General features: G+C 51.3%; 2 protein-coding genes across 2 annotated transcripts in view; both read left to right on the forward strand.

Moving 5' to 3' along the window:
• Window positions 1-895: 895 nt before the first annotated feature.
• Window positions 896-12,657, forward strand: LOC101998290 (cytochrome b-c1 complex subunit 1, mitochondrial). The gene is made up of 13 exons (XM_005347949.2): window positions 896-996; window positions 1,227-1,367; window positions 4,698-4,784; window positions 6,103-6,232; window positions 6,893-7,091; window positions 7,512-7,591; window positions 10,033-10,148; window positions 10,331-10,474; window positions 10,589-10,749; window positions 10,866-10,951; window positions 11,581-11,669; window positions 11,957-12,032; window positions 12,470-12,657. The coding sequence occupies exons 1-13, from the start codon at window positions 928-930 to the stop codon at window positions 12,532-12,534; spliced, it is 1,443 nt and encodes a 480-aa protein (XP_005348006.1). The 5' UTR covers window positions 896-927; the 3' UTR covers window positions 12,535-12,657.
• Window positions 12,658-16,154: 3,497 nt separating this feature from the next.
• Col7a1 (collagen type VII alpha 1 chain) overlaps window positions 16,155-20,242 on the forward strand; it is a 32,173-nt gene continuing 28,085 nt past the window's right edge. The window contains exons 1-12 of the mRNA XM_013346469.2: window positions 16,155-16,242; window positions 16,859-17,039; window positions 17,626-17,785; window positions 17,872-17,965; window positions 18,057-18,218; window positions 18,347-18,510; window positions 18,583-18,712; window positions 18,806-18,922; window positions 19,004-19,150; window positions 19,237-19,353; window positions 19,429-19,578; window positions 19,661-19,789. Of these exons, the coding sequence (XP_013201923.1) occupies window positions 16,155-16,242; window positions 16,859-17,039; window positions 17,626-17,785; window positions 17,872-17,965; window positions 18,057-18,218; window positions 18,347-18,510; window positions 18,583-18,712; window positions 18,806-18,922; window positions 19,004-19,150; window positions 19,237-19,353; window positions 19,429-19,578; window positions 19,661-19,789 (1,639 nt within the window). The remainder of the gene's footprint in view (window positions 16,243-16,858; window positions 17,040-17,625; window positions 17,786-17,871; window positions 17,966-18,056; window positions 18,219-18,346; window positions 18,511-18,582; window positions 18,713-18,805; window positions 18,923-19,003; window positions 19,151-19,236; window positions 19,354-19,428; window positions 19,579-19,660; window positions 19,790-20,242) is intronic.

The following is a 20,242-nucleotide window of genomic DNA, read 5'->3' on the forward strand; positions in this document are numbered from 1 at the left end:
TCAGATAAGTTTTTTTTTTGTTTTGTTTTACTTTTTGTTTTTTAAGACAGGGTTTCTCTTTGTGACAGCACTGGCTGTTCTGGAATTCACTTTGTACACCAGGTTGCCCAGATAAATTTTTAAAAAACGTTCTGAAAAGATCACAAATGTAGGAAAATAATTTTCATTAAAAAAAAAAAGAGGGGGGGGGATTAGTTTTTGGTTTGCCAAACAAAGAAATCCTGTTTCACAAATTAACCTTTACATGTTCCGTTTTTCATACCCCCCCCCAGCACTTTGGAGACACTGTCTTACACAACCCAGGCTAGTTTTGAACTCCTTACACAGGGCAGGATGCTACTTCTGTGCCTCCATTTCACAAGTGCTGACATTCAATATTGCTATGGCAATATACTATTAAACGTTTTTCAGGTCAACCGTTTAGACATTTTATTCTTTCAAACTAACTTCAGTGGCCACCTTGTTGCTGGGGAATCACTGGCAGGCTGGTGCTTCGCTTCAACCTATTCCCGGGTTTGTGCACCCTGCCCTCCAGGCTCAGGCAGTGCTGCTGCTGCTGCTGCTGCTGCTGCTGCTGCTGCTGCTGCTGCTGCTGCTGCTGCTGCTGCTGCTGCTGCTGCTGCTGCTGGCGTGCAGTGCACACCGCGCTCCCGCAGCTGGAGAGAAACAGTGCACAGCGCCTCCCTCAGGTGGAAGAAGGCATGACCGGGACAGCAGAAGGGCCAGCAGCAGGTTGATGGACAGCCGGCTGAGCAGAGTCTATCAATGGCTTAGAACCAAAGGAAAAAACAAACATTAATTCTTGTGAATAGAACCGATGCCCGTCAGGGGGCGATCGAGCGCCAAGTCTTCCGTACGGCGCCTGCGTCTCCGCCTTCTCAGTTTTGCGCATGCGTGACGCGGCTTTACGCCGACAGGAAGTAGAAGATGGCGGCGTCCGCAGTCTGCCGGGCTGCTTGCTCCGGGACGCAAGTGCTTCTTCGCTCCGGCCGCACGGTGAGCTGGCGGCGAGAACGCTGCTCTGCGAGGCTCAGGGCTTCGGCACGCAGACGGGGAGCAGGCTGTCAGTAGTGGCCGCGCCGAGTGGAGAGGTCGCGGGGTCAGGGCCGTGGGAAGGTCACCGCGGAGGGCGGGGATGGCTGCCTTCTCTGGCTTGGGCCTGAGAGCCGGGGTCCCACTGTCAGAGGCTTGGAGAGCAGTTCTTACAGGGTCGTCTTCTTCCTTAGCCGGCCCTGCTGAGGTCACCCGCCTTGCGGGGTACCGCCACCTTCGCCCAGGCGCTCCAGAGCGTGCCGGAGACCCAGGTCAGCGTGTTGGACAACGGGCTGCGCGTGGCCTCGGAGCAGTCCTCCCATCCTACCTGCACTGTGAGTGATCGCCAGCCCTCTAGACCGGCCCGAAGTGTTCCCAGGTTGGGATATGACCTTGGGCCGCCTTCTCCTGTGTTTTGGGTGGAGACTGTCTTACTGCCGCCAGATTTGGATTTGTCCGTGTACCTGACTTCAGCCCTGCCCTAACTTAATAGCGGCAGCCCTCCAGCCAACATTACGGTGCTTGCCAAGGACGGGGCCCAATTCTTTTCCAGCTTTTTGTACCAACGGCAAGAGAGAAGTGATTATTGTCTTAAAAAGACAAAAAAAAAAATTACATTTCAGAGACTTGAGGTGACTTTCAGAAAGACATCCAGATCTACTAGACTCACCACCTAGGCTATATAATCTGTAGCTAGACCAGGAATGCACTTCAAAAAATACCTCTGAGGGGCTGGAGAGATGGCTCAGAGGTTAAGAGCATTGCCTGCTCTTCCAAAGGTCCTGAGTTCAATTCCCAGCAACCACATGGTGGCTCACAACCATCTGTAATGAGGTCTGGTGCCCTCTCCTGGCCTGCAGGCATACACACAGACAGAATATTGTGTACATAATAAATAAATATTTTTTTAAAAAAATAAATAAAAATAAAAAATACCTCTGAAGGGCTGGGAAGATGGCCGAGTGTGTAAAGTGCTTGCTACTCAAGCATGAGGGCCTGAATTGTGGAACTCTAATATACCTACATAATTTGGATCCCCAATGTGGCAATTTGGGTCTGACACCAGTACAGAGGAAGGTGGAGACTAGTGTGTCTAGTCTTTATTGTTTGAGTGGTTTGCCCACATGCATGTATGTGCACCATGTGTGCATGAAGCCCATGGAGGCCCAAAGAGACTTCAAATCCTCTGGAACTGGAGTTACAGATGGTTGAGAGCCACCATATGGGTGCTGGGAATTGAACCTCGATCCTGTGGAAGAGCAGCCAGTGCTCTTCTCCACCATCTTACCATGCCACATACACATAGACATATATTTAAAAATAAAAGTTTTCTTTCCTGTCCAGTTTTTCTGTATAGCCCTGGCTATCCTGGAATTCACTCTATAGACCAGGCTAGCTTTGAACATGGAGATCCACCTGCCTCTGCCTCCCAAGTGCTGGGGTTAAAGACATACATCACCACTACCTGGTTAGGGCTTTATGTTTTTATTGACTGATTCAGTTTTCCAGGGACAAATAATGTCCTGTGATCTAAATTGTTGCCAAACACAGGGCATAGTGGTAGGCAACTTGCTTGATACTTGGGAGCTGCATACGCAGACTCTAAGAAAGCTTAGTAAATCATGCTTTATTCCGCAGACTCTAAGGTACTATGATTGTGAGGAGTTCCAAAGAAAGAATGGTATCAGTTAAAATCAAAGGATGCTGTGGATTGTAGTCATTTAAGGTGAATGTTTGGAGCTAGAAAGATGACTCTATGGTTAAAGTTGTTTACTGTGTAACCACGAGAAGAGGAGAACACATCCCAGCATGCAGATAACAAGCTAGGAGTTCTTCGAATGTCTGCAGCTCCAGCCTTGATGGATAGGGTAACCACCTCCTGCCACCATGTGCACACAGGTGCACATGCATTCACACAAAGAACAAAACACATGTATACTACACAATAGTGTATCAACATCTGTTTGCAAAGCATGTGGAAAACTTAAGGCAACAATGAACAGATAATAAAAAGCTTGGTCATGTGGGTAAGTAGTGTGTTTCGCAGCACACTGGAAAACATTCGATTCTTGCTTACCTATAATCCTGGTACTGGGATGTGGGGACAGGAGGATTGGGAATTCAAGGCTATTTTCAGCTACAGAATAAATTCAAGGCCAGCATGAACTACGTGATACCCTTTCTCAAAAAAACAAGAAAACCCAAAAAGAATATAAGATTCACACTCAGAAGGTAGAAGCAGATGGATCTCTGAGCCCAGTCCAGCCAGGAGTACATAGTGAGAGACCTAGTCTTAAAATTGAAAGGAATATTAAGATTTTTTTTTTTTGAGCCAGGGTTTCTCTGTGTAGCTTTGGAGTCTGTCCTGGAACTCACTCTGTAGACCAAGCTGGCCTCAAATTCACAGAGATCCACCTGTCTCTGCCTCCCATGTGCTGGGATTAAAGGCGTGTGCCACCACCACCCAGTTAGAATATTAAGATTCTGAGGCATGGTAGAAGGGGTGACTGGAGAGACGGCTCAGTGGTTAAAAACTTCTACAGTTTTTGCAGAAGAATCAAGCTCTATTCCCAGCACCCACTTCAAGTAACTCACAACTGTCTGTAACCCTAGCTACAGGGGTCACCAACACCCTCATGTAGACATGCAGAAAAGCACTAGTTCACATAAAATAAAAATAAATCATTAAAATTCTTTGAGGTCTGTAGGTGTACATCAGTGGCAAAGCAATTGCTAAGTATTCCTGAGGCTTTGTGTTTGAACTCCGGAACTGAAATAGGATGAAGTCTTCCCTGAAGCTGAACACAATGGCGTGTACTTACAGTCCTAGACATCTGAGAGATTGAAAGATGGAGGATTGTTTAACCCAGAAGTTCAGGACCAGCCTAGTAGCATGGCCAGACTCCATGCTGAAAAGTTACTGAGTTATAGGGTTTCACTATGGAAGTTATTTTCTCTTTGTTTTTCATACAAAGTCTCACTATGTAACCCTGGTTGGGCTGGAACTTGCCATGTAGACCAGGCTGGCCCCAAACCTACGTCTGCTAGTTTTAAAAGTGTGTGCCACCACACCCTGCTTCAGCACCTTTTTAAAATGATAACGTGCAAGGTTCTACGTCAGGAGCTTTCCTCCTATCACAGGCTAGCCTCAAACTCATGATCCTGCTTCTGCCTTCCATAGTGCTGGGGTTATAGGTCACCATACCCTAACTTGCATATAATTCTTAGAGTGTAGAGCATGGACTGTTGTCTGTGAATGATAGGCTTCGTGCACAGAAGAAAACAATTAACTAAAAATTATAGTTGTGGAGCCAGGTAAATGGACACAGTTGAGAGAATAAGGCAGGGGGATTTCTATGCATTCAAAGCCAGGTTAGGCTTTAAAACATGGCAGTGCCTTAAAGATGAACACCAGAAATGCTCCTGGATGCCTTTGATAGCCCATGCAGAAACCTGTGTCAGGTAAAAGAGGTGAGGCAGTGTAGTCATGTGGACTTTCCCTGTGCTGTGGGCTCTCCTGTCTCTGTAGGGCTCTTATTGGAGTAGCTCTGTCCACAGTGCCGCCTAGGAGGATGTTAGGAAATGTGCAGAGTTACTCAGGGTTATTTCGTGACTGGGAACTAGGCTGATTTGTTGGTTCCTTTTGTTGGTGGTTTCTTGTACAGGTGGGAGTGTGGATTGATGCTGGCAGCCGGTATGAGACTGAGAAGAACAATGGGGCAGGCTACTTTTTGGAGCATCTGGCTTTCAAGGTAAGTCTCATGAAGTCCACGATTCCCCTCAGTGTGGACCGCCTGTCTCAAAAGACCAGAGTCCAAAAGATTAGTCTCCTGATTGTGGAACTTTTGGGGCATAACCGCTGGCTATGCTTTTGGGAAGGAGCAGTATGGGCGTAGTTTTTTCTGAGTGTTTATCAGGTGAGTCCTTGCCTGAGGTTCCCCTTCCAGGTTGCAGTCCCACATACAGTGGCAGGGACTTGGAGCCGCTAATCACATTACATCTGCAGTCAAGAGCAAAGGGCAGGCCGGGCGGTGGTGGTGCACGCCTTTAATCCCAGCACTTGGGAGGCAGAGGCAGACAGATCTCTTGAGTTCGAGACCAGCCTGGTCTACAAGAGCTAGTTCCAGGACAGGCTCCAAAACCACAGAGAAACCCTGTCTCGAAAAACAAACAAACAAAAAAAGAGCAAAGGGCAGGTTAGGCTGTCAGGGAACTCTGGTTATTAGGCACCACTTGCTCAGCCCTGCTGTCCTGTCCCTAACTGGCTCCAAACAGCCCATGATACTGTCTGCTCAACTGAGGGCCTACTCAGTATGTTGAATACAGACGCTTGAGGGAGGTATGTGTTGGAATTTCAACCTTTGAAGGCAGATCCTGTACTCTGTGGCTTCTGGTTTGGATTTTTTTAAATGTTGGACACTAAATTGTAGTAGTATCAAAGAGTTCCACAATAATAAGAAATGGACTATAGGGGCTGGCGAGATGGCTCAGCAGTTAAGAGCACTGACTGCTCTTCCAGAGGTCCTGAGTTCAATTCCCAGCAACCACATGGTGGCTCACAGCCATCTGTAATGTCATCTGGTGCCCCCTTCTGGTATGCAGGTGTACATGGAAGAAATGTTGTATATATAATAAATAAATAAATGTAAAAAGAAAATAAAGTTGCAGAATTTACTAAAAAAAAAAAAGAAATGGAGTATAACAAAGATTTATTTATTTGGGGATAAACTCACAGTAAGGGTAGCAATCTGCAGTTCTCTGTGTGCACTGGAAACTGGAACCGAATTCTGCAGAAAAAGCTCCCCCTCCTCTACATGCTTCCATCTGCACTTAACCGTACATGAGACCACACCCAAAGTGGGCCAGTAGAGGCTATTGGCTGAAGGCGTTCCCACAACATAAATGTACACAGTATATTTGCCGATTGCGTCTCCTGGAACTGGGGTTAGGAATGGCTATGAGCCACCACGTGGGTGCTGGGAACCAAGCCTGCATCCTCTGCAAGAGCAGCCACTGCTCTTAACCGCTGAGCCAGCTCCAGCCCCTGATCCTTTTGTTGTCTGATTCCAGGGAACAAAGAATCGTCCTGGCAATGCCTTAGAGAAGGAGGTGGAGAGTATGGGGGCTCATCTTAATGCCTATACCACTCGGGAGCACACTGCTTACCTCATCAAGGCGCTGTCCAAGGACCTGCCAAAAGGTAACACCTGGAGGAAGGCATGGGCATAGAAGGGTAGGTCTCCAGGGCTGCAGAAGTCAGGCTCCCACGAGCTCCAGACTGTCCCCAGAACTGGACTTCCCACTGGGCTGTGGCCTTATTGAAAGCAACTAATCTGAGTGTAGACCAGTGGGAGATGTCTTTTTTTTTTCCATGTTTCAAGACAAGGTTTCTCTGTAGCTTTGGAACCTGTTCTCAAACTAGCTCTTGCGACCAGGCTGGCCTCTTACAGAGATCTGCCTGCCTTTGCCTCCTGAGTACTGGGAGTAAAGGTGAGCACCAGTACCACCTAGCTGGGACGTACCAGCTTTTTAAGCTTTTTTTTTCTTTCTTTTTTTAAACTGTATGTGTGTTGGTGTAAGCTTGGTCAGAGGTAGCTTAGCAGGAGTCAGTTATCTCTTCCCACCATGTGGGCTCTGGTACTCAGACTCAGATCAACATGCTTGGTGGCCAATGCCCTTACCCACTGAGTCAGCTCTTAAGTTTTTTGATAAAACTTCCCATTATGTAGCCCAAGTTGGCTTTGAATTCACTGTGTAGCCTGGGCGTCCTTGAACACTTGATAATCCTACTTTGGCCTCCCGAATGTCGGGATTGGGGTGTGTAGCACGATGCCCAGCTGACACAACCTTCCGTGTCCAGTTGTGGAACTCCTGGCAGACATTGTGCAGAACTGCAGTCTGGAAGACTCCCAGATCGAGAAGGAACGAGATGTGATCCTGCGGGAGATGCAGGAAAATGATGCCTCTATGCAGAACGTGGTCTTTGATTATCTGCATGCCACAGCATTCCAGGGCACACCTCTGGGCCAGGCTGTAGAGGGGCCCAGTGAGAATGTCAGGTAAGAGGAGCTGGGTAAGGTTGAGGCAGTGCATGTCCCCATCAGCCAGAGTGCAGGTCGTCTAGCTGCCTCTGTTGTTTTCCTAATTCATAGAATTGTTGTGTTGCCTTCTGGTCCTATGACCCTGTCTAGGGTCTTCACTTGTCTTGGACTCTGTGTCTATCCTGACAGTCTAGGGGAGGGAGCATCTAGGTGTGCCTTCTGTGTACCACTGTCCTCTGTTGGGAGTGTACACAGTGGGGATCTGATGCCCTTTCAGAGCTCAGTTTTAGCTCACACCTTTCTCAACGTGTTGCCCTGTGGGTCCTGAAGGGTAGGTGACAGAGGCTGGATTGAGAGGGGTGTGTTAGAGCCTGCTCTGCAGAGATGCCATACCTCTTCTTGGCCACATTTTGGGTGACTCAGCTGCATGTTTTGCAGGAGGCTGTCTCGCGCAGACTTGACTGATTACCTCAACAGGCATTACAAAGCTCCTCGAATGGTGCTGGCTGCAGCTGGAGGTGAGCCCTGGCCGGGAGGGCCTAAACTTTGGTTATCAATGCCTGTGTCCTCTGGTCCTGACCATAAAGGACTCTAGGGAACTCTGTGCTGTTCTGTCATTGAGGTATGTGATCCCTCTATGATTTGAGATGGGCTGGGATCTCATTCTGCTGCCACCACTGACGCTGGCCATACAGGGATACCCCTTTAATATGTGCTGCCAGCTCCTGCCTATGCCTCAAACCTCTTAGCTTCACCTAGTCCTAGAATACCGTTTGTGGGCCAATTCCTTATAGCCTTGCCATTGAGTGCCACCAACAGTGGCTCTTTGATGATGTACATTTGATGGTGACTGTGGCCACCTTAAAAGGGAGGCACAGAATTTAGCAGCGGTTTTAATAAGAGCTTAGAGGTGGGTGGGGAGCATATGTCATTTGAACAAATTTTTAAAGGGTGGTAGTTGTCAGTTAGTGGGGACCTGGACAAAGAGGAAAGGTAGTGCCCCGACCTGGATTACTTTAAGGCTTGCTCTGCTCCTGGATGGGGTCAGAGTAAGGCGGGCTAACTAGGGACGATGTGACAGGTTCCCTGTGGAGATGGCAGAAGCAAGGCGGAGCAGTGGATGGATCCCACATAATTTTCTGATGCAGGTCTTGTGTAGGTCTAGCTGTGGCTGGGGAAGCAGACTTGCTTAAAACTTGCCACCAAGGTGGGAGAAAAAGGCCCAGGAAGAACACAACAGGGAACTGGGAACCAAGAGCAGCGACAATTACTAACCCATCAGACTTTCTTGAGTCTTAGCAGGCTTAGGGCAGGTTGTCCTGTAATGGTGCTCACCTGTCAGGGTATGCCCCATGGCATCTTATGAGGTGTCTGGCACAGAGTCCTACCTAAGGTGTGTGTTTATGATGTTCCTTGTCCTTGACCTCAGCTCTCCAGGCTCCCTGGGTAAATTATAGCCCTGCAGGAGCACCTCTTTTTGCCACACCTTCAGGGCTGTCAGTGAGGTCTGTGATAGAGCTTGAGAGGACAGTGCCATAGCCTTGTGCTCAGCCTGTACCAGTTCCCTCAGTGCAGGCAAGACAATGCTTCTGGGGTGAGGGTCGGTGCTCATGGCATATGACAAACCATTGCTCCTTTTGTCTGATTTTCTGATTTTTTAAATATGTATTTGTGTGTGTGTGCGAGTGCACTCATGCCCTTGCTTGCACATCCCAGGACAACCACAGAGTTGGTTCTCTCCAACCAATGCGAATCTCAAGGATCAAACTCAGTCATCAGACTTTGCAGTAGGTGCCTTTACTTACTGAGCTGCTGGTTGACCCAGAGATTAATTTATTTATATTTTTTACTTATGTGACTGCATGTGTCTGTGTATGTATGCAGAAAGCATGTGGTGCTTATGGAAGTCAGAAGAGGGTGTTAGATCCCCTGGAGTGAGTTATGTGCAGTTGTGAACTGCCCGACATTGGTGCTGGGAACTGAACTCTCAGGTCCTCTGGAAGAGCAGGAATCTCTCTTAACTGCTGAGCCATCTCTCCAGCCCTACTTTTTTTGTGGTGCTGGGGTTGAACCTAAGGTGTTGTGCATGTTAGGCAAGATCTCTAAGCACTCAGATATCCTCCCATTCACCATTTTTAAAATAAATACATACATGCACATCTATCTATCTATCTATCTATCTATCTATCTATCTATCTATCTATCTATCTATCTTTTCAAGACAGAGTTTCTGTAGCTTATTTATTTATTTTTTTTTTTTTTGGAACACTTATCCTGGAGCTCACTCTGTAGACCAGAACTCACAGATATCCTCCTACCTCTACCTGTCTCTGCCTCCTGAGTGCTGGGATTAAAGGCCACTGCCCAGCTAAAATAATTTTTAAAAGATTTCTTGTGGGGACTGGAGAAATGACTGAATGGTTAAGAGCACTGACTGCTCTTCCAGAGGGCCCGGGTTTGCTTCCCACCACCCTCATGGCAGCCCACAACTGTCTATAACTCCAAGTTCTGGCACCCTCACGCAGACATACATACAGCCAAAGCACCAGTACACGTAAAGTAAAAATAAATTAATTAAAAAAAACGACAATGTGTAAGAGTGTTTTGCCTTTCTGTATGTCTGTGTACCACACGTGGCTGGTGTTTACAGAGGTTGGAAGAGAGCATCAGACCTGAAACTAAAGTTATAGGTGACTGTAAACCACCATGTAGGTGTTAGGACCAATCCCTGCTCTGCAGGAACAAGCACTTTTAACTGCTGAGCCATCTCTCCAGATCCCTACCCTCCAAGTCCATTTTTTACTTCAGTGTGCCTGGGCCACGGGCTTCCTAGCCCTGGATTCCTAGCTTGCCTTTGAGACAGGATCTTCCTAGGGATCATCCTCGTCCCTCCGTGTGTTCTCTCCTCTTCCCTGTGCTTGGACTCTGGGTGACCGCTGACACCACTCTGTCCCCACAGGGGTGGAACACCGGCAGCTGCTTGATCTCGCCCAGAAGCACTTCAGCAGTGTATCCCGTGTGTATGAAGAGGATGCCATACCTGGTGTGACTTCATGTCGTTTCACTGGCAGTGAGGTGTGCTGCCTGGTGGCGGGATTGATGCTCTGAGCTGGTGACCTCTGGGAGGATCCTTGTGTGCATGGTTGTCTGTGTGATGTCAAATGCCTCAGGAATGAATCGGCAAGGGTCTGGCATCTCCCATTCTTTCTGTTTACTCAGGTCTGGTTTTCTGTCAGCCTTGACATGTTTTGTTTCAGATCCGCCATCGTGATGACGCCTTGCCTTTAGCCCACGTGGCTATTGCAGTAGAGGGACCTGGCTGGGCTAACCCGGACAATGTGGCTCTCCAAGTGGCCAATGCCATCATTGGTCACTATGACTGCACTTACGGTGGTGGAGCAGTAAGTGCCAGGACAGGCATGGGACCTTCCCTCCAGAGAGGAGAGGATGCTGGTTGTGGAGCTTAGGACTGGGCCACGGACAAGAGGAGTGTTGATGGTCCTTGCCTTTCGCAGAACCTGTCCAGCCCACTGGCTTCCGTTGCTGTGGCTAACAAGCTTTGCCAGAGTTTCCAGACCTTCAACATCTCCTACTCTGACACTGGGTTGTTGGGCGCACACTTTGTCTGTAACGGCATGAACATCGATGACATGGTCTTCTTCCTCCAAGCCCAGTGGTGAGTGTCATCTCAGTATTGCCATGGGAGCCGGGCTAGTAGGAAGCTAAGAGACCACACACGGTCTCCCAGAACGAACATCACTCCAAGCTCACTCTATCCCCACCCTGCTTTAGGATGCGCCTGTGCACCAGTGCTACAGAAGGCGAGGTGAATCGGGGCAAAAACATCCTCAGAAATGCCTTGGTGTCTCATCTGGATGGTGAGCCCTCATCCCTGCCGTGAGGGGACAATATGTCCTGTAGTGATCACAGTGACGTAGGCCTTGGCCGTGTGTGGTGTTTCACACTGTAATCCCAGCATTTGGGGGATAAGCCACCCTTAACTACAGTCAGTTCTGGGCCAGACTGTAGTAGTACTTGAGACCATTTTTTTTTCTTGGTTTTTTTGAGACAGGGTTTCTCTGTAGCTTTGGAGCTTGTCCTAGAACTTGCTCTGTAGACCAGATTGGCCTCAAACTCACAGAGATCCGCCTGCCTCTGCATCCTGGCATGCACCACAACTACCCAGTATGAGACCATATCATTAAAAAACATAAAACAAAAAAAATTTGGCAAGGTGGCCCATGCCTTTATCCCAGCACTCTGGAGGTAGAGGTAGGCAGATCTTCTGAGTTAGAAGCCAGCCTGACCTACCAGCTAAGGTACATAGCAAGAAAACAGAAGAAAGGGAGAAAGGGAGAGAAACCCCAGGTGCAGGGCTTGGAACTTTGGGTGTCAGTGGAGGTAGGCACTATTGTTGCGGCAGGCTGTTATGGTGATGGGATCAGAGGCTTCTGTAGGTCTGAGATTGGACTGGACTGACTTCTAAGCTTTTCCCCTTCCCTTGAAGGCACCACTCCTGTGTGTGAAGACATTGGTCGCAGCCTCCTGACTTACGGCCGCCGCATCCCTCTGGCTGAGTGGGAGAGCCGGATTGCGGTAATTGGACCCCAGGAGAGGGTCTAGAGCTGATGGGCCTCTGATACAACAAAAATTGCTCCCATAAGCATCTCTGTTACCCAAGACAGCTGCCAGTTGTAGGGGTGGGGGTAACCAGAAGGGTAACCAGATGACTGTGGACTAGGTAGGGAGAACCCTACCTACTCACCCTTTAGGTAGAGGAACAACCCCAAAGGACAAATAGGAAGTGTGGTTGACACAAGAAGATACTGGCTAAAGGGTTGCCTGGTACCTGTTACTCAGTGTTGTCTCTGCTTCCCCTACAGGAGGTGGATGCCCATATGCTGCGTGAGGTTTGCTCCAAGTATTTTTATGACCAGTGTCCAGCAGTGGCTGGATTTGGTGAGTAGTCTGGAAGGTCTGCTCTGCTGTTGCTTTCCTCTGGCTGTTATCTTGTCCTCCTCTCCCGCCTCTGCTCCCCATCCCAGCTTATACTTTGAGAAGGAAATTAAGGTTCTCTCCAGTCACCTGGCTGCCAGGGAAGTTCTTTTTCATAAACCTGTCCCAACAGTTCCCTGACTCCTTGCCAAGCTCCTTCCATTAATACCCCACCCACCCCCCAGCCCACCAGGCAGCAGGTACCCTGCATGTGGGGTGTGGCTGCCAGGGCCAGAGCATGAAAGGACAGGCTCTGCACCATGGGGAATGTGCTCTTGCCTCTTCCACTCAAAGCCTGTCTTGTGCTGCTCTGGGCAGCCTCTGTGCTGGGCGTGGCACAGGGCCAGGTGTCCCTGTGCAGGCCAGGCACTCCACCCTGACTCACCACCCTATCCCCACAGGCCCCATTGAGCAGCTCCCAGACTACAACCGGATCCGTAGCGGCATGTTCTGGCTGCGCTTCTAGGCAGGAAGTCTGTGCTGGCAGGCAAGAGGGTGGGGCCAGGGACTGGGGTCCTCTGCCACGTACTACCACTCCTGCCACTCAGATGTATGCAGCCAATTACCACCAATAAAGTCCTATTGAGAATTGTGTTGTCCTTTCTTTAGTGTTGGCATGGAATCCACTGGGGAGCAAAGACTTCCTCACATTCTGTATGCTCTGAATCCTGCCCTCGTCTGATGTGTCCTCAGCCAGGGGCAAGTGTGGAGGCTGCAACGCAGAGGCCGGAAGCCTTTGATGTTTGCAGGGAGTTCGCCCAGCTGTTTCCACTCAGCTACATGGGGGACATTCCTTAGCCATCTTGTCCCAGGGGTGGGATGTGGGAGTTACAGAAACTCTAGGCCCAGCCTGTACCCTATTGATGTCCCAGTGTGGAATCTGGGAACTTACATGGGAAACCCCTCACTGAAGACACTGTACAGTCACCCTCTGGTGGCCTCTGTTGTCTGCTGGGTTGGACTAGGAGGGGTCACCAGTGTCCCAGAGGAAGCTTCTGAGTGTGTGCTGTGGTTGTGGAGAGAATAGCCTGGGGCACAGTGTTCTGATTTGGTTTCTAACTGCTGTCTGGACAGGCAACGCAGGAATCCTTTGCCTCTGTTTGCCGCTGACTCAAGCTCCAAGAATAGCCCTGAGCTCAGTGGGGCCCAAGCCCCCTCCCTCCTCTAGGACTGTCCTAGGCAAGTCCTGAGCTGTTGGCCTAGTGGTCCCCTCCCCATTTTCTAAAGGCAGCCAGGACCTAACCCTCATCTAATAAAACTCTCAGCTGCTTTATCCCTCTGCTACCCCTTTAAGCTCTGATCTGGGAGAGACTTGGGTTTCTCTTCCTGTACTCCCCCAGACTTCTCTAAGATTCCTAAGAAGGCCTGTAGGAAAGGTGGAAGGAAAGGGCCTGAACCTTTGAATATGAGCAGGGTTCTGGGGCAGCTTGTTGAGAGGGGCTGTTTCAAAGTCTCCCCAACACACTCTACTGGATGTAGCCAAACAAGCCTTGGCCCGTAGACTGTCCAGTGCCTTTCCCTCAGTTGTCAGGGGATAGGTCATCTTACTGTGTGCCCATCTGGAAGGAAACAGCACACAGCTTAGATGGGCCCAACCCTGGCTTTGTGTAGATACAGAGCACCCAAGTAGGTCCAGGAACAAGTCTGTTCTGCTCATGGAATGAGATTTGATTTCTCTTAAGTGAATGTCTGACCCCAAAGGGTACAGAAGGGCTGGAGCTGCTGGAGTTTCTGACTCCTTGCTTCTGAGCTAGAAGCATGCAGGCAGGTGCCTACAGGGGATCATAAAAATAGCATGGTAAGAGCCGTGAGTGCACGGGATTTGGGCTGCATTTCTGTGGCCACAGGGAGAGGCAGTGAGCTGTGGAAGCATGAGCAAGGCAATGCTCCCAGTAGTCCTGGGAGATGCAGAGGGAAGAGAGAGTCAGAGGACACTCTGTCCAGTTTGCTGAGGATTGTTGAGGTATTGAGGATACAGTGGGATGTGGGTCCTGGTTGGAGACATGGTTCCATCTGGTGAGTCATGACACACCGAGGAAGATGATGTTCAGGGGAGCATGAGAGCTAAGGGTTCACACTCTGGGTTCCACTGCCCTGATGGAAGAGCTGCAGGTAGGTACAGGTCTCCAGTACTGTATCTAAAGCTGCAAGCCTGCTGAGATGCTGCAGCCAGGGGCCTTAGAGGGCCACACCCCTGTTCTTGCTATAGACCTAGTCATCCCCAGCCTTCTGCCTTTCTAGGAGCCTCCTTTGGCTCACACTGAGCCTTTAGCTGAGGGAGTGCTTCAATTCTAGTGAGGCTTATCTTGATGCTAATACTCTATGTTGGCCTCCTATTTCCCCTAAAGACCAGGCCCACATATATATGTATGTCCATACTGTACATGCCATCTTTATCCTGCTACCACCCACCCTTGACTGCCAGAGTAGGCAATGGTCTTAAGGGCAGGGATTTCCTCTATGAGAACATGCCTCTACCACCCTCATCTGGAACATACCTTTTAGGGTTGGAGACCATGATGTTGGGGAGTGTTTCTGGGACCTGTAAAGACAGCACTGTGTACCGGGATAGTTCTGGGGGCGGATGTCTTCAGTGGCAACCAGAGCTCCAGCCTTCCTGACAACAGGGACATAGGAGTGGATGGTCCCTGTACCCTGAGGTTTGCCCATGCTAGAAAACTCCGCTCTGGCCAGGCCCAGGGGAAACATAACTTCCATTTAACCTAAGGGTCTGAAGGAGCGAGGGTGTAAGGCCAGGCATATTGGAAACACCCAGCAGCAACGGTGAATGAAGATAAACTTATGGGATTGTTCTGAACTATACAGGACTGACTAACAAAGAAACCAGGCCCAAATGGGGGCTAGTTTTCTTAGGCGTGTCTCTCTGTCTTGATGTCACCCACCTCGTAACATAGGTATTAACTGAAGACCTCATTAGAAAAATGGGCTTGACCTGGGCTTTGGAATGACTGTCCACAGGGAAGGACCAAGAGGGGTCAATTAGGAAGGAGAATGTTAGGTACCTTGAGGCGATGAGGAAAGGAAATGGTCCCAGGGTGGTCCCAGGCCCATTCAGGGAGCTGAGTCAAAAGGCTGCAAGAGTGTGTTGAAGGAGGGGATTCCTACAAGCCAGGATGAAGGCAGGTTAGATGGTGGGACAGGGCCTGCCAGTGGGAACATGGCATTAGGTGGATTCCTGAGAGCTGAGCTGTCAGCATGGGTGGTCCATCCCTTCACATATGGACAACCCTCGCTGCAAACACAGCTGGATGGCATCTGTCTAGGACTGGTTCAAGACATAGTGGGGAGTGAAGGGCACTGGGTAGGACAAGCATGCGTAAGCATGACACAGGTTCTCTCTTCCAAAGCAAGGGTGGATTGCTTAGATCCCCAACACGATTTGGGGTCCCTAAAATAGTCCCGGTGTCTCTCGTTTGCTGGGGGCTGCCCTGTCTGTCGCAGAGGCTAGGGTGGGGCACAGGAGGTCCACCAGACAGAAGCATGGCTGATTCACAAGACTTGGGTTTGTCAGGATCTATTGCCTGAGGCTTTGTCTGGGCACCCCCACGGGTTGGGGGTGAGTCAGTTCCAGCTGCAAAGTGTCCCACCATCGGGCTGCTACCCCTATGGTCTGCAGGAACCTGTCCACATTTCAGAAAGCAGCAATGACTTCATTGGTCACTGTCTAAAAAGCAGTCAAGACCTATAACCCTAAGCGAGGTTGGGGTGCTCTCTCAGCGTCTGTCAAGAAAAACCTGGATGATTCCAGAAGACATGGGAGAGGGCCTTGCACTTAAGTGCGTCATATCTTACTTAAATCCGGGAGAAGTGGGGTGGGGGAAGAGACCTCTGGGGAGGGGAGTGAGGGCGGGCCGCCTGGTCCCCGCCTGCTGCTCCGCCTCCTGGGATCTGGGACTTTTTTCCTCTGTGCCTGCGGGACTAGGACTGGCTGCGGCTGCGGCGGGAGCAGGCTGACGGGCAGGCAAGATTAGGACTTGGGGTGGGGGGCACTGGGCTTCCACCCACCAAAGGCTCAGGAGAAGGAACAGAGGTGGGGTTTCTGCCTGACGGTTTCTATCACCCAGGATGAGGCTGCGGCTCCTGGTCGCTGCGCTCTGCGCTGCCGAGGTCCTGGTGGGGGCGCCCGGAGTGTGGGCCCAGCCCAGAGATAGAGGTGGGCACCTTCCGGGATTCTGTACCCTGTCACCCATGCATCTACTCAAACTTTATTCCTGACACCTTCCCACCCAGGTTTCCTCCAAACTCTTCATCGATGCCTCTAACTCTTCCCAGGCTTCCCAAATTCCACTCTGGGCTCCCCAAATTGCCTCCTATCCCGTTGGCACCCAAATTCTAGCTCTCTAGATGCATGCTGAATCCCCTGCCCTTTGCCACCCGGCAACAGTCTGTCCGAAGCTGACTTCAGCCCCAGAACTACACCCTGCTTGCGATCTATCCTCCCCCACGGTGCTTCTGCCCTCCCTGAGACAAACTCTACTCTGAGCCCCACTGCGGCTTCCTCCAAGGCTAGCAGGCACACTAGCTCTACTCTGAGCTCTACTCTGAGCCCCACTGCGGCTTCCTCCAAGGCTAGCAGGCACACTAGCTCTACTCTGAGCTCTACTCTGAGCCCCACTGCGGCTTCCTCCAAGGCTAGCAGGCACACGCCTACCGGAGCCCCATTTGCTAGGCAGATGAAGCCTGTTGTCCACTCAGTCCCAGGGGACCGCAGAGCCTAGAGAGGATGGCTGGATTCCTAGGAAAGGTCACGATCTCTCCTCCCGCTTCAGTGACCTGCACGCGCCTTTACGCCGCTGACATCGTGTTCTTACTCGATGGCTCTTCATCCATTGGCCGCAGCAACTTCCGCGAAGTGCGAGGATTCCTGGAGGGGCTGGTGTTGCCTTTTTCAGGGGCAGCCAGTGCGCAGGGCGTCCGATTTGCCACGGTGCAGTACAGTGATGACCCACAGTGAGTAGCCAGCTTGGGGCCAAGATCGTAGGTCCCAAGACCCCTTTCCTCAGATAGGAGAGAGTCTAGAAACTAGCTTTGGGGAGTCCAGAAAGGCCCTAGCAGAGACCTCCTCTGGATAGAGGTAGGAATAACTGGGAAGAGTGTTCCTGTCCTGAAGCACTCCTAAGCCAGTGTCCTGGAGGGGTCAGAGGTAGGGTGAGCTAGACGGGATGATTCTGTTTTCTGGTCTGGATAGAGATGCACAGTCCAGGTCAGAGTCATGTCTGCGCTTTCTGACCCCTTCAGCTCACCAGAAAGACTTTCTGTCCCGCCAGTGTCCACTGTCCTACCACTGGGCCCTTCCTCCTCTAATTGTTTAACCAGATATCCTGTCCCCCCAAGGCTGGGAACCTTAAGGGTTCACAGTCTGTTGAAGTTCCGCAGCACTGCTGGACTGCACGGCACCTGTGGAGTCTGTTAAGGTGGAAGCTTCTGTGGTAGAGGTCTGGGATCTCAGAACCAAGGGCACTCTCAAAAGCTCTCATCCCAGAGGCCAGGACAGGAAGAGATCCTTGCCTTTTGTTATTCTGTTTCTTCCCCTCAGGACAGAATTTGGTCTGGATGCACTCGGCTCTGGAGGTGATACCGTCCGCGCCATCCGGGAACTCAGCTATAAGGGTGGCAACACACGCACAGGGGCCGCTCTTCGTCACGTTTCTGACCATGTCTTTTTGCCCCATCTAACACGACCTGGCATACCCAAGGTGTTCCCTAAACTTACCGTGCCTCCAAATGGGACTCCAAAATAAATGTTCAAAGCATCCCTTACTGGTCTTGGCATCTATTCTAGGTCTGTATCCTGATCACGGATGGGAAGTCCCAAGACTTAGTGGACCCGGCTGCCCAAAAACTGAAGGGGCAGGGAGTCAAGCTGTTTGCTGTGGGTGAGAACCGAGCTGAGGAGAGAGGTCAGTTGGAGTGGGGACCGTGCAGAGAATGAGGAAGTAACTGAGCCCTGTTTGGGCATCTCTTCAGGAATCAAGAATGCTGACCCCGAGGAGCTGAAGCGGGTTGCCTCACAGCCAACCAATGACTTCTTCTTCTTTGTCAACGACTTCAGCATCCTGAGGACACTGTTGCCCCTCATTTCTCGGAGGGTGTGCACGACTGCTGGTGGTGTGCCTGTGACCCTGCCCCGTAAGTTCCTGCCCATGCTGGGTACCCTGGCCCTGGGCCCCTATCCCAACCCCAGCCTGGGAGTGCTGACTTAGGTGCTCCTCACCCTCTTTCCTGATGACCTGATGCTGCCCCAACCCCATTCGCAGCTGATGGCACTCCGTCTGGGCCCCGGGACCTGGTGCTGTCTGAGCCAAGTAGTCAATCCTTGCGAGTACAGTGGACAGCGGCTAGTGGCCCCGTGACTGGCTACAAGGTTCAGTACACCCCTCTGACAGGACTGGGACAACCACTGCCGAGTGAGCGACAGGAGGTAAGGCTTGTCAGCGGTGATGGCTGCTGGGGGCTTGGCCAGCAATATGAGATGACCTCCGGCTCTGGGCAGGTGAACGTCCCAGCTGGTGAGACCAGCATGCGACTACAGGGTCTTCGGCCACTAACTGAATACCAAGTGACTGTGGTCGCCCTCTACGCCAACAGCATCGGGGAGGCCGTGAGTGGAACAGCTCGGACCAGTGAGCAATTCTGTTAACCTCTGAGCCCATTCTCCTAACCACCCAGACCCCCAAACCCCTTCCTACTTTTGACCCCGGTGGACCTTCCCTCAGCTGCCGAGGAAGGGCTGGAGTTGAGCATCCAGAACATCACATCCCACAGCCTCCTGGTGGCCTGGAGGAGAGTGCCAGGTGCCACTGGCTACCGTGTGGCATGGCGAGACCTCCGTGGTAAGCGAGAGGTGTGGATTGACAAAGTGATCAAGTCCTGTGTCTGTAACGCCCACTGAACCCTCTGTGGCCCCAATACAGGCGGGGCAACACAGCAGCAGGACCTGAGCCCTGGACAGGGGTCAATGCTTTTATATCACTTGGAGCCTGGCACAGACTATGAGGTGACTGTGAGCACCCTATTTGGCCACAGCGTGGGGCCTGCCACTTCTCTGACTGCCCGCACTGGTGAGAAGTCTGGGTCCTTTCTTCAGGTTGGGATGGGCAGGCAGGGCAGGGTGTAGAGGCCATTGATACTCATGTGCCCTGGGCAGACTCCTCGGTTGAGCAGACCCTGCACCCTGTCATCTTGAGCCCCACATCCATCCTCCTTTCCTGGAACTTGGTGCCTGGGGCCCGTGGCTACCGGTTGGAGTGGCATCGTGAAAGTGGTCAGTGCAACTGGATGGCTGGGCAGGCAGGGTTTGGGGCTTGACTGCAGCTAACATGACCCTGCCATCTTACAGGCTTGGAAGCACCACAGAAAGTGGTCCTGCCCTCTGATGTGACCCGCCACCAGCTGGATGGGTTGCAGCCGGGCACTGAGTATCGCTTCACGCTCTACACTCTGTTGGAGGGCCGGGAGGTGGCCACTCCTGCGACCGTCGTTCCTACAGGTGAGGGCTCTGTAGCTTGAAGTGACTGGGAAAATCTAGCAGCTCCAGACTCCAGTCAACCTTACCGTCTCCTCTCTCCCAGGGCCAGAGCAGCCAGTGAGCGAGGTGATGAATTTACGAGCCACAGAACTGCCCGGGCACCGGGTGAGAGTGTCTTGGCACCCAGTCTCTGGTGCCACCGAGTACCGTGTCACTGTCCGCAGTAGCCAGGGTAAGGCAGAAGCAGTCAGAAAAGTCTTCTCATCCTGAAGTCCCAGCCAGCAGCACCCTCACACCCCTTCCTCTGGGTTCCGACAACTTCCGTCATCTCTTTGCCCATCTACATCCTGACAACTGTCATCCCCAGAACTGCCCCAGGGTCTGTCTTTCCTCTCCTCTACCCTGCCTGCCTCGCCAGTTGTCTCTCCCCACTCCACCCACACCCTACCATGGCTCATCCTCCTCCACCACAAGCTCTATGGTCCTCCCTCCTGCTGTCCTTCTCAAGAGGGAGAAGAGGGCCCCCCTGTGGTCATTGTGGCGCAAACTGGACAGATTCTGTCTCAGTCTCTTGATTCTTTGCCTCGAGCGCTCCTTCAGACTCCCATGTGCCCCCCAATCCCTCACATTCCCACTGCCCCCCCACTAAGAGTCCTCTGATCTAATCTCTCGTGTCTCACCCAGC

The sequence above is a fragment of the Microtus ochrogaster genome, chromosome 5 (genome assembly GCF_000317375.1).
Source record: "Microtus ochrogaster isolate Prairie Vole_2 chromosome 5, MicOch1.0, whole genome shotgun sequence".
NCBI classification, from domain to species: Eukaryota; Metazoa; Chordata; class Mammalia; order Rodentia; family Cricetidae; genus Microtus; species Microtus ochrogaster.